Here is a 14,234-nt window from a genome sequence, read left to right as displayed (position 1 = left end):
GCGCCCCGCAGCCGCAGCCGGAGCCGCCCAGGCCAGAGCCCCCCCGGCCCCATCCTCATCCTCCCGCAGCCCCCGGCCTCCGCCCCACAGCCTCCATCCTCCGCCCCACATCCCCCCGGCTTCTGCCCCGCAGCCCCCCATCCTCCATCTCCCCCTCCGCCGCCCCACATCCCGCGTCCTCCATCCTCAGCCCCGACGCGCCGTCTCCCCCCGCCCCACATCCGCCATCCTCCGCCCCGCATCCTCCATCCCGCATCCTCCATCCCCCAGCCCCACACCTTCCATCCCCAGCCCCACATCCCCCCAGCTCCCCATCCGCCACCCCCCCCCCAGCCCCCCATCTCCCCCCCCGTCTCCCCCCCCCGTCTCCCCCGGACCATGCTCGATCCCCTCTGAGCCCCCCCCGCGCCCCCCCCGCCCTGGCCCCCCCCGCCCCGGGGCCCCCCTCGCTCCCCCCCCCGCATGCTCTGAGCCCCGGGGGGGGGATCCAGACCCCCCGCGGGGGGGGGCGCTCGGCACCCCCCCGGCCCCGCTCCCCAGGGGGGGTCGGGACCCCCCAGGCCCCTTGGGGGCGTCCGGGGAGCTGCCACTTTTCTAGGGGGGGCCTGCCCTCCCCGCCCCATTTTGGGGGGCATTTGGTCCCCCCCAGCCCTGTTCGAGGGGGAGGCTTGGGTGATCCCCCCCAGCCCCATTTGGGGGGGATTCAGGCCCCCCCGCCCCATTTTGGGGTGATTTGCCCCCCCCCCAGCCCCATTGGAGGGAGATTCAGGCCCCCCCAGCCCCATTTTAGGGGGATTTGGGGTAACTTGGGGCCTCCCCCAGCCCCATTTTTGGGGTGATCCACCCCCCCAGCCCTGTGGGTGGATTTTGGGGTCCTTTAGCCCCACCGGGGGAATTTGGGGACCCCCCGGCCTTGTGGGGTGACCCAGGGCCCAGTCTTGAGGGGATTTGGGGCTCCCCTGGCTTGAGGTCGGGGTGATTTGGGGCTGCCACCCCCAGCCCCATTTTTGGCGTGACTCGAGGCCCCCCCAGCCCAGTTTTGGGCTCCTGACCCCCTCCAGCCCCGTTTTGGGGCTCCATTCCCCCAGCCCCATTTTGGGGTGTACCCCCTCTCTCCTTCCCTACCCTTCCTTGTTTCACCTCCCCCCAGCCCCATTTTGGGGTGTACCCCGCCGGCCACATTTTGGGGCACAACCCCCCCCAACCACATTTTGGGGTGCAACACCCCCCCAGACCCTATTTTGGGGCACAACTCCCCCCCTTCAAACCACATTTTTGGGGCTTCACCCCCCCCAGACGACTTTTTGGGTTGCAGTATCCCCCCAGACCCCATTTTGGGGCACAGCCCCCCCCAACCCCATTTTAAGGTGCAGTCCCCCCCCAAGGCCACATTTTGGGGTGCAGTCCCCCCCTAGACCCCATTTAGGGGCTCAATCCTCCCCATAGCCCAATTTGGGGCGCACCTTCACCACCACCCCCATTTTGAGGCGCACCCCCTCCCTTCACTGTCCCCCCCCCATTTTGGGGCGCACCCCCTCCCTTCACTGTCGTCCCCCCCCCATTTTGGGGTGCACCCCCTCCCTTCACTGTCCCTCCCATCCCCATTTGGGGGCTCCCCCCTGCCCCGGGGCAGCTCATTCCGGGGTCCCACCCCCGCCCCACATCAGCTCCCCCTTTCGGGGGGCCCCCCCTGCCCCCCCCAGCTTGGGGGTGCCCGGCGGATGGCGGGGGGGCGCTGAGGGGCCGATGGGGGGCCGGGGGGGCCCCGGGGCGCTGGGGCTGGCGCTGCTGGCGCTGGGGGTGCTGGCGGCCCCTGGGCGCCCGGCCAGGGTCTCCTCCAGCCTCTCCACCACCCACCACGTCCACCACTTCCACAGCCGCCACGGCACCGTCCCCATCGCCATCAACCGCACGCCCTTCCTCACCCGCGGCGCCCACGGTGAGCCTCCTCCGCCTCCTCCTCCTCCTCCTCGCTGCCGCGGGGACCCCGGGCCGGCCTTCTTCCTCTTCTTCCTCCTCCTCCTGGGGACCCCAAAACCCCCCGTCCTGCTCCTCTTCCTCCCTTCCTCCTCACAGGGACCCCAAAACCCTCCTCCTCCTCCTGGGGACCCCCATACCGGCCTTCCTCCTGCTCTTCCTCCTCCTCCTGGGGACCCCAAAACCCCTGTCCTGTTCCTCTTTCTTCCTTCCTGCTCACAGGGACCCCAAAATCCTTCTCCTCCTCCTCCTGGGGACCCCCCCAGACCGGCCTTCCTCCTCCTCTTCCTCCTCCTCCTGGGGACCCCAAACCCCCTGTCCTGCTCCTCTTCCTCCCTTCCTGCTCACGGGGACCCCAAAATCCTTCTCCTCTTCCTCCTGGGGACCCCCCCAGACTGGCCTTCCTCCTCCTCCTCCTCCTCCTGCTAATGGGGACCCCAACCCCCCCCGTCCTGCTCCTCTTCCTCCCTTCCGGCTCACAGGGACCCCAAAACCCTCCTCCTCCTGAGGACCCCCAGTCCGACCTTCTTTCTCTTGCTTATGGGGACCCCAGACCAGCCTTCCTCCTCCTCACCCTCCTCCTCCTCTTCCTCCCCTCCTGATCCTAGGGACCCCAAAACCCCTGTCCTCCTCCTCCTCCTGTCCTGCTTGTGGGAACCCCAAGGCCCCCATCCTCGTCCTCCTCACCCTTCTCTTGTGCTCATGGGGACCCCAAAACCCTTCTCCTCTTCTTCTTCATCCCCCCCCCCCCACTTGCAGGGACCTCAAATCCCCATCCTGCTCTTCCTCACCCTCTTCTTCCTCCCCTCCTGCTCAAGGGGACCCCGAAATCCCCATCCTGCTTGTGGGGACCCCAAACCCCTATCCTGCTCCTCCTCTTCCCCCCCTCCTGCTCATGGGGACCCCCAGACCCCCACCCTCCTCTTCCTCACCCTCTTCTTCCTCTTCTCCTGCTTGTGGGGACCCCAAACCCCTATCCTGCTCCTCCTCTTCCCCCCCTCCTGCTCATGGGGACCCCCAGACCCCCACCCTCCTCTTCCTCACCCTCTTCTTCCTCTTCTCCTGCTTGCAGGGACCCCCAGACCTGCCTGCCCTCCTCCTCATCCTCCCCTTGTGCTCACAGGGACCCCAAAACCCTCCTTGTCTTCCTCCAGGGGACCCCCAGACCTGCCTTCCTCCTCCTTCTCACCCTCCTCTTCCTCCCCACCTGCTCGTGGGTACCCTCAAGCTGGCCTTCCTCTTCTTCCTCCCTTTGTGCTCACATTGGTGTCCTGTGAGCACAAAGGGAGGAAGAAGAGGAAGGCCCCCAGCTCTCCTCCTGCAGGGTACCCCCAAACTCCCATCCTCCCTCCTGCTTGCAGGACCCCCCAGACCTGCCTTCCTCTTCCTCCTCCTCCTCCTCCTCCTCCTCCTCCTCCCCTCCTGCTTGCAGGGACCCCCAGACCTGCCTTCCTCCTCCTCCTCTTCTTCCTCCCCTCGAGCTTGCAGGGACCCCAAAACCCCCGTCCTCCTCATCCTCTTCTGCCTGTGGGGACCCCAAAGTCTCCCTCCTCCTCCTCCTCTTCCTCCTGGGGAGCCCCAGACCTGTCCTCCTCCTCTTCCTCCTCCTTGTGGGCACCCCAAAACCCCCAGCCTCCTTCTCCTCCCCCTCCTCTACCTCCCCTCCTGCTCCTGGGGACCCCAAAACCCCCGTCCTCCCCCTCTTCTTCCTCCCTGGGCCCCCTAGACTGGCCTTCCTCCTCCTCCTCCTCCCCCACACACGTCCTCCCTCTGGGGCTGCAGTCGATGGGGGGGGGCTGGGCAGGGTCTGGGGGGGGCTGCGACGGGTGTGGGGGCGTCTGTGCCCCGCTGCACACACGCGTGTGCACGTCCCTGTGGTGTGTCTGTGTGTGCGCCCTCGCACACGCGTGTGTGTGTGCGTGTACCCGACCCGGGTGTGCAGAGCTGGTGCGAGGGGGTGGGGGGTGCGTGTGCGCACGAGCGTGGGTGCGTGTGCGCGTCCTTCGTGTGCCCCACGGATGTGTGTGCCCCACGGTGCTGTGGGGCCAGGACACAGGGATGGGCCAAGTCCTCCTGTCAGGCCTGGCCCTCGTGCGAGCCCCGCGTCCCTCGTGCGAGCCCCCCCAGCCCGTCCCTCGTGCGAGGCCCAGCCCTGGCTCGCGCTGACCTACATCGCAGTGGGGCAGGAGCGGCGCCCCGACGCCTGGGTGACCCCCCCACCCCGCTGCTGCGATGGCGGGGGGGGACCCCCCCGCCGCCCCCCCCTTGGTGAGGGGGGTGCCCGGACCCTGGGTCCCACGGCCCCCCTCCCCAAATCCTGTGCCCCCCCCGTACCCCTGGCTCCCCCCGGACGCTGGGTCCCCCCGGGCGCCCCCTGACCCCTCTCCCCCCCCGCAGCGGGCACCACCTACATCTTCGGGAAGGGGGGGGCACTGATCACCTACACGTGGCCCCCCAACGACCGGCCCAGCACCCGCGCCGACCGCCTGGCCCTGGGCTTCAGCACCCACCAGCGCGACGCCGTCCTGCTGCGGGTGGAGAGCGCGGCCGGCCTGGGGGACTTCCTGCAGCTCCACATCGTAAGGGGGGCCGGGGGGGGCCGGGGGGGCTATGGGGGCCCGGGGGACTTCCTGCAGCCCCACATCGTAAGGGGGGCCGGGGGGGCTATGGGGGCCCGGGGGGACTTCCTGCAGCCCCACATCGTAAGGGGGGGGTCCTGGAGGGAAGTGGAGGGGTCCGGGGGGGATGGAGCTCCACGGGGCCGGACGCCTGGGTCCTCTGGGGGGGCTGGGGGATAGGGGGACTCAGGGGAATGGGGGCACCTGGACGCCCGGGGCACCCGGGGGGATGTGGGGCAGAACTGGGGGGGGGGGATCCCCCCCCCAAGTGGGGCCCGGACGCCAGGGTCCCCTGTGGGGCAGTGGGGACCGCTCCAACAGCGCCACCCCCCCGCTCCGGGGACCCGGGCGCCCGGGTGGGCTCCATCCCTCCCCCCGGGGGGACCAGGGCATCTGGGGAACCCCCCGCCCCCCCAATCTATGGGGCAGGGCGGTCCCTCACCCACCGCAGGGGGGACCCCGGTGTCCGGGCCAGGCTCTGGGGGCTGATGTGGGGCTGGCTGTGGGGCTGGCGGGACCCATAGCTGGGGGGTCCTTCGCCTCGGGGACATGGGGATCCACCGTGGGAGGGACCCCAGCGGCCGGGCCGGGCTCTGTGGAAGGCCGCGGGTCGCGGCGTGGGGCCGGCCGGGGGTCAGGCACCCGCGGGCGGCCCCCGCAGGTGCAGGGGGCCGTGGGGCAGGGACCCACGGGTGCCCCCCCGCAGGCGCAGGGGGCCGTGGGGGTGCTGTTCAACGTGGGGACCGAGGACATCGCGCTGGAGGAGCGGGGGGCGGCCGTCAGCGATGGGCGCTTCCACGTCGTCCGCTTCACCCGCAGCGGCGGCAACGCCACCCTCCAGGTGGACGGGGGCCCCCTGCACGAGCGCTACCCCCCAGGTACCACCCCCCGCGCCGCGGCACCCATGGGCACCGCCCTGTGGCACCCACAGGCACCCCAGAGCCACCCTATGGCACCCGCAGGTACTCCAGAGCCACCCTATAGCACCCATAGGCACCGCAGAGCCACCCTATGGCACCCTAGGGCACTTAGAGACACCCCAGAGCCACCCTATAGCATCCATAGGCACCCCAGAGCCACTCCACAGCCCCCTGGGGCACTTAGAGACACCCCATAGCGACCCTATGGCACCCATAGGCACCCCAGAGCCACCCTATGGCACCCATAGGCACCCCAGAGCCACCCTACGGCACCCACAGGCACCTCAGAGCCACCCTATGGCACCCTAGGGCACTTAGAGACACCCCAGAGCCACCCTATAGCACCCATAGGCACCCCAGAGCCATTCCACAGCCCCCCGGGGCGCTTAGAGACACCCCATAGCGACCCTATGGCACCCATAGGCACCCCAGAGCCACCCCACAGCACCCATGGGCACCTGCCCTGTGGCACCCATAGGCACCCCAGGGTGCTTAGAGACACCCCATAGCACCGACAGGCACCCCAGAGCAACCCTATGGCACCCATAGGTGCCCCAGGGCGCTTAGAGATACCCCAGACCGACCCTATAGCACCCATAGGTACCCCAGAGCCACGCTATGGCACCCACAGGCACCCCGGAGGCACTGAGAGGCACCCCATAGTGACCCTATGGCACCCATAGGCACCGCAGAGCCACCCTATAGCGCTTAGAGACACCCCACAGCAGCTGGAAACACCCTGTCGCACCCCGTATCGCCTACTGACACCCCATAGCGCCCACAGACACCCCACAGCTCCCCTATACACCCACAGACACCCTATAGCCCTCCCTTTAGGCCCCCTATGGCCCCTGTAGCACCCGTATAGGCCCCCCCATGCCCCCTACAGACCCCCTGTAGCCCCCCCATACCCTCTGCGTGCGCCGGATGTCCTCTCCCCTGTGCTAACGAGCCACCCCTCCCCTAGTTAAGGGCACGGAGCACCTAACGAGGGCGCTAACGAAGAGCAGCGCGAGGGGACCCAGGCACGCGGGCGGCCCCGCCCGCCCCCCACGCTGCCCCTCCCCCTGGCCCCCTAACGCCCCCCTAAAGGCCACATAAACCCCCCAAACACGGCCATGCCCCGGCTGCGGCGCTGCTGGTGACATCATGGTCATGGCCCGGTGACCTCGTGGTGACACCATGGTCATGTCGTGGCGACGCCGTGGCCAAGCCACCAACTGTGCCGTGGTGATGCTGGCGGTGACATCACGGTTGTGTCCTGGTGACGCCGGTGGTGATACCACGGTCACACCACGGTGATGCCAACAGCAATGTCAGTAGTGACGCTGTGGTCCCACCATGGTGACGCTGATGGTGACGCCGATGGTGACACCACGGTCATACCTCAGTGCCACCAAGAGTGAGGCCACGGTCCCGCCATGGTGACACCATGGTCACACCATGACGCCGCCGATGGTGATGCCAACGGTGACGCCGTGGTCCCACCCTGGCGCCGCTGACGGTGGCGCCAACGGCGACGCCACAGTCCCACCACGGTGCCACTGACAGCGATGCCGTGGTCACGGTGACCATGCCACCGGTGATGCCGCCGGCCCTGCCAATGCCCGCACCACAATGCCACTGCCGGTTCCACAACCGGCGCCCCCACGCCGGCCCCACTGCCGCCGGCGGTGCCGCGTGCCGTAACCCTCTTCTCCTCCCTCCGAAGGCAGCGGGGACAGCGAGCGGCTGGCGCTGGCGCGGCAGCGCATCCCCTACCGCCTGGGGCGGGTGGTCGATGAGTGGCTGCTCGACAAAGGTAACTCGTCAGCGCCGCCCTAACGAGCACCCCCCCGCCCCGCCCCACGCCCGGGACCACCCGCCTGCGGACCCAGGCGTCCGGGACCCAGATGTCTGAGGGCCCAGGTGTCCGGGACCCACAGATCTGGGGACCCAGGCGTCCGGGCCCCACAGATCCGAGGACCCAGGCATCCGGGCCCCATATATCTGGGGACCCAGGCGTCTGGGCCCCATATATCCGAGGACCCAGGCGTCCGGGCCCCACAGATCTGAGGACCCAGGCATCCGGGCCCCATATATCTGGGGACCCAGGCGTCTGGGCCCCATATATCCGAGGACCCAGGCGTCCGGGCCCCATATATCCGAGGACCCAGGCGTCCGGGCCCCATATATCCGAGGACCCAGGCATCTGGGCCCCATATATCTGGGGACCCAGGCGTCCAGGCCCCATATATCCGAGGACCCAGGCATCCGGGCCCCACAGATCCGAGGACCCAGGCATCCGGGCCCCATATATCTGGGGACCCAGGCGTCCAGGCCCCATATATCCGAGGACCCAGGCGTCCGGGCCCCACGTCCCTGAGGACCTCGTTGTCCAGGGGCCCAGGTGTCTGGGCAGGTCGGGCTCTGCCCTGCCCCCCCCCCCCCCCCCAGCCCCTCTCGTTAACCTTCGTTAACCCGGTTAACCCGCTAACCCGCCTGGTTAAAGGGACACTAACGAACTTAACCGCCCCCTAAACCGCGCTTTAACCCTTTGAGTGCTGCCGCCCCCCGGCCCTAAACCAGCATAAACGAAGCTAAAACCCGCATAATAACCGCACTAATTAGCGACACTAATTGGCCCGGTGACGAGCCACGCCGGCGGGGCAGGGCCGGGGCGTGCACGAGGCCCACGAGTGTGCGAGGGGCTGCGGCTGCACGAGGGGTGCGTGTGCATGTCGTGTGTGCACGAGGATGGTGCGTGCACAAGTGTCGTGCGTCTACGAGGTCTGCGCATGCGCGGGAGCCGCCTGTGCACCAGCTGCCCCCCCCGCCCTCGCACGCCCTCGCACGCCCCGGCCCCGCTTAGGCAGGACCCCGCCCCCCCCAGCCCCAAATGAACCAAAAGCGGCTGAATTGAGCCCAAAGTGAGACCCCCCCGGCGCAGCTCAGAGGGTTAAAGGGGCCGGGAGGGCGTTGGGGTCCCTTTAACTGCCGCCGCCGGGGGGGGGGGTCGGGGGAGATGGGGGGGGGAAGAGGGCGATGGGGAGGGCACGGGGGGGGGGGGGTGGGCAGGCGGCGGCGGTGGGGCGCAGGGTGCACGGCTGCTCCTCGTGCGACGCACGGGCGGCCCTTGTGCGAGGCACAGATGGTGCTTTTGCAGCGCACGCTTTTGCGACGCGTGCACAGCCCTTGTGCAACGCACTCGTGCGTCACAAGGCACGCTTGTGCACTGTACACAGTCCTTGTGCAATGCGCGCTGCAGCCCTCGCGCAGTGCATATGTGGCCCTTGCACAGTGCACCCTTGCGCAACGTGCACTGCAGCCCTCGCGCAATGCGCACGCAGCCCTCGTGCAACGCACAGTCGGCCCTCGTGCAACACTCTGGTGCAGCGCACGCCGCAGCCCTTGTGCAACGCACGCATGGTCCTCGTGCAACGCAGGCAGCCCTCGCGTGACGCACGCCACGGCCCTCGTGCAACGCACGCCGCAGCCCTCTGGCGTCGCGCCCCGCTGCGCGGCCCGCGGCAGCTCCGGCACCCTGGCCACGCCGGCGTGCTCCTCTCCCCGGGTGGGCAGGCGGGCGTGCGGGTGGGCCCCCCGTGCGAGGCGCGCCCCGTGCGCCGCCCGCGCGTGCGACACGCTCTGTCCCCCCCAGGCCGCCAGCTGACCATCTTCAACAGCCAGGCGGCCGTGCGGGTGGGGGGCCGGGACCGCGGCCGCCCCTTCCAGGGGCAGCTCTCGGGGCTCTACTACAACGGGCTGAAGCTGCTGGCGCTGGCGGCCGAGGGGCACCCGCGGGTGCGGCTGGAGGGGGACCTGCGGCTGGTGGGGGAGCCCCCCCCGCCCCCCGCCCCGCCCGGCGCCACCCCCGCCCCCCCCGACATGGCCACCACCATCATGGAGACCACCACCACCATGGCCACCACCACCACCCGCCGCGGGCGGTCGCCCACCCTCCGCGATACCGTCGCACAGGTACGGGGGGATACGGGGGGCAAGGGGGGGCGCGGGGAGGAGGGGGGTCGGACGCCTGGGTGCCCTGGGGATTGTGGGGTGAGGGGGGTCCCAGATGCCTGGGGCCACTTAGGGGGCTCCCGGACGCCCGGGTCCTTCGCGGGGGGGTGGGATCCCGGACGCCTGGGTCCCCTGGGCGATGTGGGGTGGGGGGGTCCCCCCGATGCCTGGGTCCCCCCGTGGGGGTGCGTGGTGTGCAGGGGAGGGGCGGCGGGGATGCAGGCATCCGTGTGACCCCCCCACCCCCCAGAACACGGACGACCTGCTGGTGGCCTCGGCCGAGTGCCCGAGCGACGACGAGGACTTGGAGGAGTGTGAGCCTGGCACAGGTGGGTGCTCCTCCGCGGGGGCGCCCCGGGCACACGCGTGTGCGACACGGCCTCGCACGCCTGCCCGGGGCACGCCCACCCCCCACGCGATCACCCCCCCCGGCGGCAGTGAACCCTGTCACACGTGCAGGGGCGGCCAGGACACACGCGTGTGTCTGCAGACACGTTCACGTGGGTGTGCATGGGCACAGGCTTACACGTGCACGCACGCACACGTGCACACACAGGCTCGTGCACACGCTCGTGCACACAGGAAGGCACTTGGCTGCACACACCCCCACATGCACACAGCTGCGCACACACGTGTGAACAAGAGCTGCTCACATACATACACGTGCACACGCTGGACACACACGCGTTCTCAGGTGCACTCACGTGTGCAAAACTGCTGCTCACGCACACGCTTGTGCTCACAGGAAAGCACCTGGCTGCACACACACGTGCGCACACGTGCACACGCGGCTGCTCACACGTACACGAGCACAAGTGCGCACACACGTGAACAGCTGTTCACATGCCTGCGCGCACACACACGCGCACATGGCTGTGCACGCACAGACTCACACGTGCCCCACAAATGCAGCCGCCCCTTGCACGCCCCTGCGCACCCCCCCTGCACCCCCCCGTGCACACCCCCGTGCACACGCGCGTGCGCCCCCCCGCCCCCTCGCACGCGGCACCGCCCCTCACACGCCTGCACACACGTGTCCCCCGCCCTGCGTCACACACTCCCGCCTGCTCCGCGCACACGCATGTGCCCCGGGGCCCCGTGCAGGCCCCACCCCTTGCCCCGCCCTTGCCCACTGCAAGCCCTCGGCCCCGCCCCGACGGACGGACGGACAGACAGGGAGGGGACCCCGGCGTCTGGGTGTCGCCCCCACGTGCGAGGCCATCGCACGCCCGCTGCCGCCTGGGTCCTCGTGCGAGGACCTTCCCCTCCCCCCATCCCCCCCCCTCCCCCAGTGCCGCACGGGGCTCCGCCGAGCCCGGAGGCCTGGGTCCCCCCGGCACCCACGGGTGTCCCCCGAGCACCCATGGGTGTCCCCCGGACGCCTGGGTCCCCCGAGCACCCACAGGTGTCCCCTGGACCCCTGGGTTCCCCCCCCGGCCGCCTGGGTCCCCCCGGCACCCACGGGTGTCCCCCGAGCACCCACAGGTGTCCCCTGGACCCCTGGGTCCCCCCGGCACCCACGGGTGTCCCCCGAGCACCCACGGGTGTCCCCCGGACCCCTGGGTCCCCCCCAGCGCCGGTGGGGGGCGGGGCATCCCCCGGACGCCTGGGTCCCCCCCTGAGCCCCACTTGACCCCTTGTGGGGGAGGGGCGGCAGCGGTCGGGGGAGCAGAGGGGGAGGAGAGGGGGACAGACGGACGGACTGATGGACTGACGGACAGACGATGGACAGATGACGGATGAGGGGGGGGAATGGATGGAGGACGGACGGATGATGGATGGACGGATGGCTCCATGGATGGACGGATGGCTGGACGGATGGTGGATGGAAGGACGAATGCACGACAGATTCATGGATGCAAGGACAGAGGGACAGATGGATGATGGATTCATGGAAGGACAGATGGATGATGGACAGCTGGATGATGGATGGAAGGACAGATGGATGGTGGATGCATGGATGGAAGGACGGACGGATGATTGATGGATGGATGACAGATGGACAGCTGGATGATGGACAGCTGGACAAGGAATGGATGGAGGGACAGACAGATGGATCCAAGCCTGGGTGGATGGATGCAAAGATGGAGGGATGGACGGACGGATGGACGGATTCATGCTGGGTGGACGGACGGATGGATGGATGGACAGATGGATGGAGGGATGGACAGAGGGACAGGTTCAAGGCCGGGTGGAGCTGAGGATGAATGGACACACGGGTGGATGGATTCAAGGATGGGGTTTAGGGATGGACTGACAGACACACGGACAGACAGATGAGTTCAGGGATGGATGGACATACGGACGGGTGTGTGGATGGCTGGATGGATTCAAAGACTGATTCAAGGATGGGCGGGCAGATGGACAGAGCCAAGGATGGATGGATGGGCAGATGGACAGACGGATGGGTTGAAGGATGGATAGATGGATTCAAAGATGGACGGACAGATGGACACACGGATGGGTGGGTGGATGCCAGGATGGACAGATGGATGGACACATGGGTGGATGGACAGGTTCAAGGCTGGCTGGCTGGCCACATGGATTGATGGACGCATGGACAGACAGGGGGATCCAAGGACAGATGGACGCAGTGACGGACGCGTGGATGGATGGACGATTCAAGGGTGATGGACGGATTTATAGATGAAAGGACGCACAGATGGGTGGGCAGACAGACGGGCGGATCCAAGGCTGGACGGACGGACACATGGACAGAGAGCTGCATCCAAGGCAGAGTGGACGCATGGACTGATGCATGGATGGATGGACTGAAGGCTGGATGGACTCAAGGCTGGATGGACAGACACATGGACAGAGAGTTGGACTCAAGACTGGATGGACGCATGGACTGACATAGGGAGGGATGGATGGACAGATTCAAGACTGGATGGACACATGGATGGACAGACACAGGGACTGACATATGGATGGATTCAAGGACAGAGGGATGGATTTGCAGATGGATGGATTCAAGGATGGATTCAAGGATGGATTTAGGGACGGATGGACACATGGATGGATGGATGGACAGACAGATTCAAGGCTGGCTGGATGCAAGGCTGGCTGGCTGGACTCATGGATGGATGGAATCAAGGATGGAGTTACAGATGGATGGATGGAAACACGGATGGATGGATGGAAACACGGATGGATGGATGGATGGGTTCGAGGCTTCACGGATGGATTCAAGGTTGGATGGATGCATGGATGGGCAGATGGACACACATGGATGAATGGATGGATGGAAACATGGATGGATGGATGGACGCACGGCTGGGCGGATGGACGCACGGCTGGCTGGGCAGATGGCTCCTCGGCTGGATCCAGGGATGGCCGCCGGCCGCAGGCAGGGCTGGCCGGGCACAGGCTGCTGGCGCCGCAGGGGGTCGGCCGGCGGCACCTTCTCACCGAGTGTCTCTCTCTTCTTTTCTTTTTGTTCTTTTTTCTCTTTTTTCTTTCTTTCTTCTCTTTTTTTTTTTGTGTGCTTTCCCTTCCTTCCTGCAATTTCTTTTTCCTCCACGCTAAAATCACCCGGCCCCATCCCGCGATGTAAGTTGACGGCAGCGCCGCGGTTTGCTCTTAAAAAAAACGAGAAAAAAAAAAAGCAAAAATTAGCTAAAAACGATAATAATAATGATAATAGTACCGGCGAGAAGCGGCGGCGGCGGCGGCAGCGGTCGGGGGGGGCTCGGGGGGCCGGGGGAGGCCGGCGGCGGGGGCTGACGCGGGGCCCCCCCCTCTCCGGCCCCCCCCGTCTCGTTTCTGTCTCCGCAGGCGGTGAGCTGGTGCTGCCGGCATCCCCGGCGGGCGGGGGGCCAGCCTCCCCCCCGCCGCCCCCCCCGGCCTCCCCCCGCGCCCCCCCTGGCTGCGGCCCTGACTGTGAGGAGCCCTCGGGCTTCGCCTCGGGGGAGGCGGCCGACCCCAACGTGCCGCCGGCCGACGACGAGGACTTCGCGGGCCACGGCGGTGACATCACCGCCTCCCGCCGCGACGACGTCACCGCCGACGTCATCACCGATGCCAACGAGGAGACGGTCACCGTCCCCACCGTTGTGGCCGTCCCGCTGCCGGGCTTGGTGCCGGCGGGCGAGCGGCACCCGCGGGAGGGAAGCGCGGGGCGCGGGCGGGTGACGGCCGCCCCGGTCACCCGCCGCCCCGCTGTCCCCACAGCCGCCGCGCCAGGCGCCGTTGAAGTGGTGCGGGAGGCGGGCGGCACCACCGGCATGGTGGTGGGCATCGTGGCCGCCGCCGCCCTCTGCATCCTCATCCTCCTCTACGCCATGTACAAGTACCGCAACAGGGACGAAGGCTCCTACCAGGTGGACCAAAGCCGCCACTACATCGGGGCAGCCCCCCCCAACGCCGCCACTGCCGCCGGGACCCCGGGGGGGGCCCCCAACGCCGCCGCGCCCCCGGGCGGGGGGACTCCCAAGGAGAAGGTCCCCCCCGCGCCCCCCAAAGCGCCCGGCAAGGCCCGACGCAACAAGGACAAGGAGTACTATGTCTGATGGGGGAACGCGCTGTCCCCCTGCCCTGAAATGGGCCGCCACCCGCCTCCTCGACCCCCCCCCCCGCGGGCTGTCACCCCCCCCCGCCCGGGTGGCACCGTCACCGTCACCCCACCCCCCCCCCCGCCCCCACGGGTGGCACCATCACCGTCACCCCACCCCCCCCCGGGTGGCACCTCTGTGGTCGTGTGTGTCCCCCCCCAAGGGAA

The 14,234-nt window shown here is 68.3% G+C and overlaps 1 protein-coding gene across 1 annotated transcript in view; it reads left to right on the top strand.

Moving 5' to 3' along the window:
* Positions 1-14,025, top strand: part of LOC132321817 (neurexin-2-like) — a 38,156-nt gene extending 24,131 nt beyond the window's left edge. The window contains 6 exon segments of the mRNA XM_059835246.1: positions 4,375-4,556; positions 5,302-5,473; positions 7,227-7,316; positions 9,156-9,475; positions 9,765-9,843; positions 13,292-14,025. Coding sequence (XP_059691229.1) covers positions 4,375-4,556; positions 5,302-5,473; positions 7,227-7,316; positions 9,156-9,475; positions 9,765-9,843; positions 13,292-14,025 — 1,577 coding nt within the window.
* Positions 14,026-14,234: the final 209 nt, after the last annotated feature.

This window comes from Gavia stellata, unplaced genomic scaffold, assembly GCF_030936135.1.
Source record: "Gavia stellata isolate bGavSte3 unplaced genomic scaffold, bGavSte3.hap2 HAP2_SCAFFOLD_1011, whole genome shotgun sequence".
Classification (NCBI taxonomy): Eukaryota; Metazoa; Chordata; class Aves; order Gaviiformes; family Gaviidae; genus Gavia; species Gavia stellata.
This window is presented reverse-complemented; position numbering and strand designations above follow the sequence as displayed.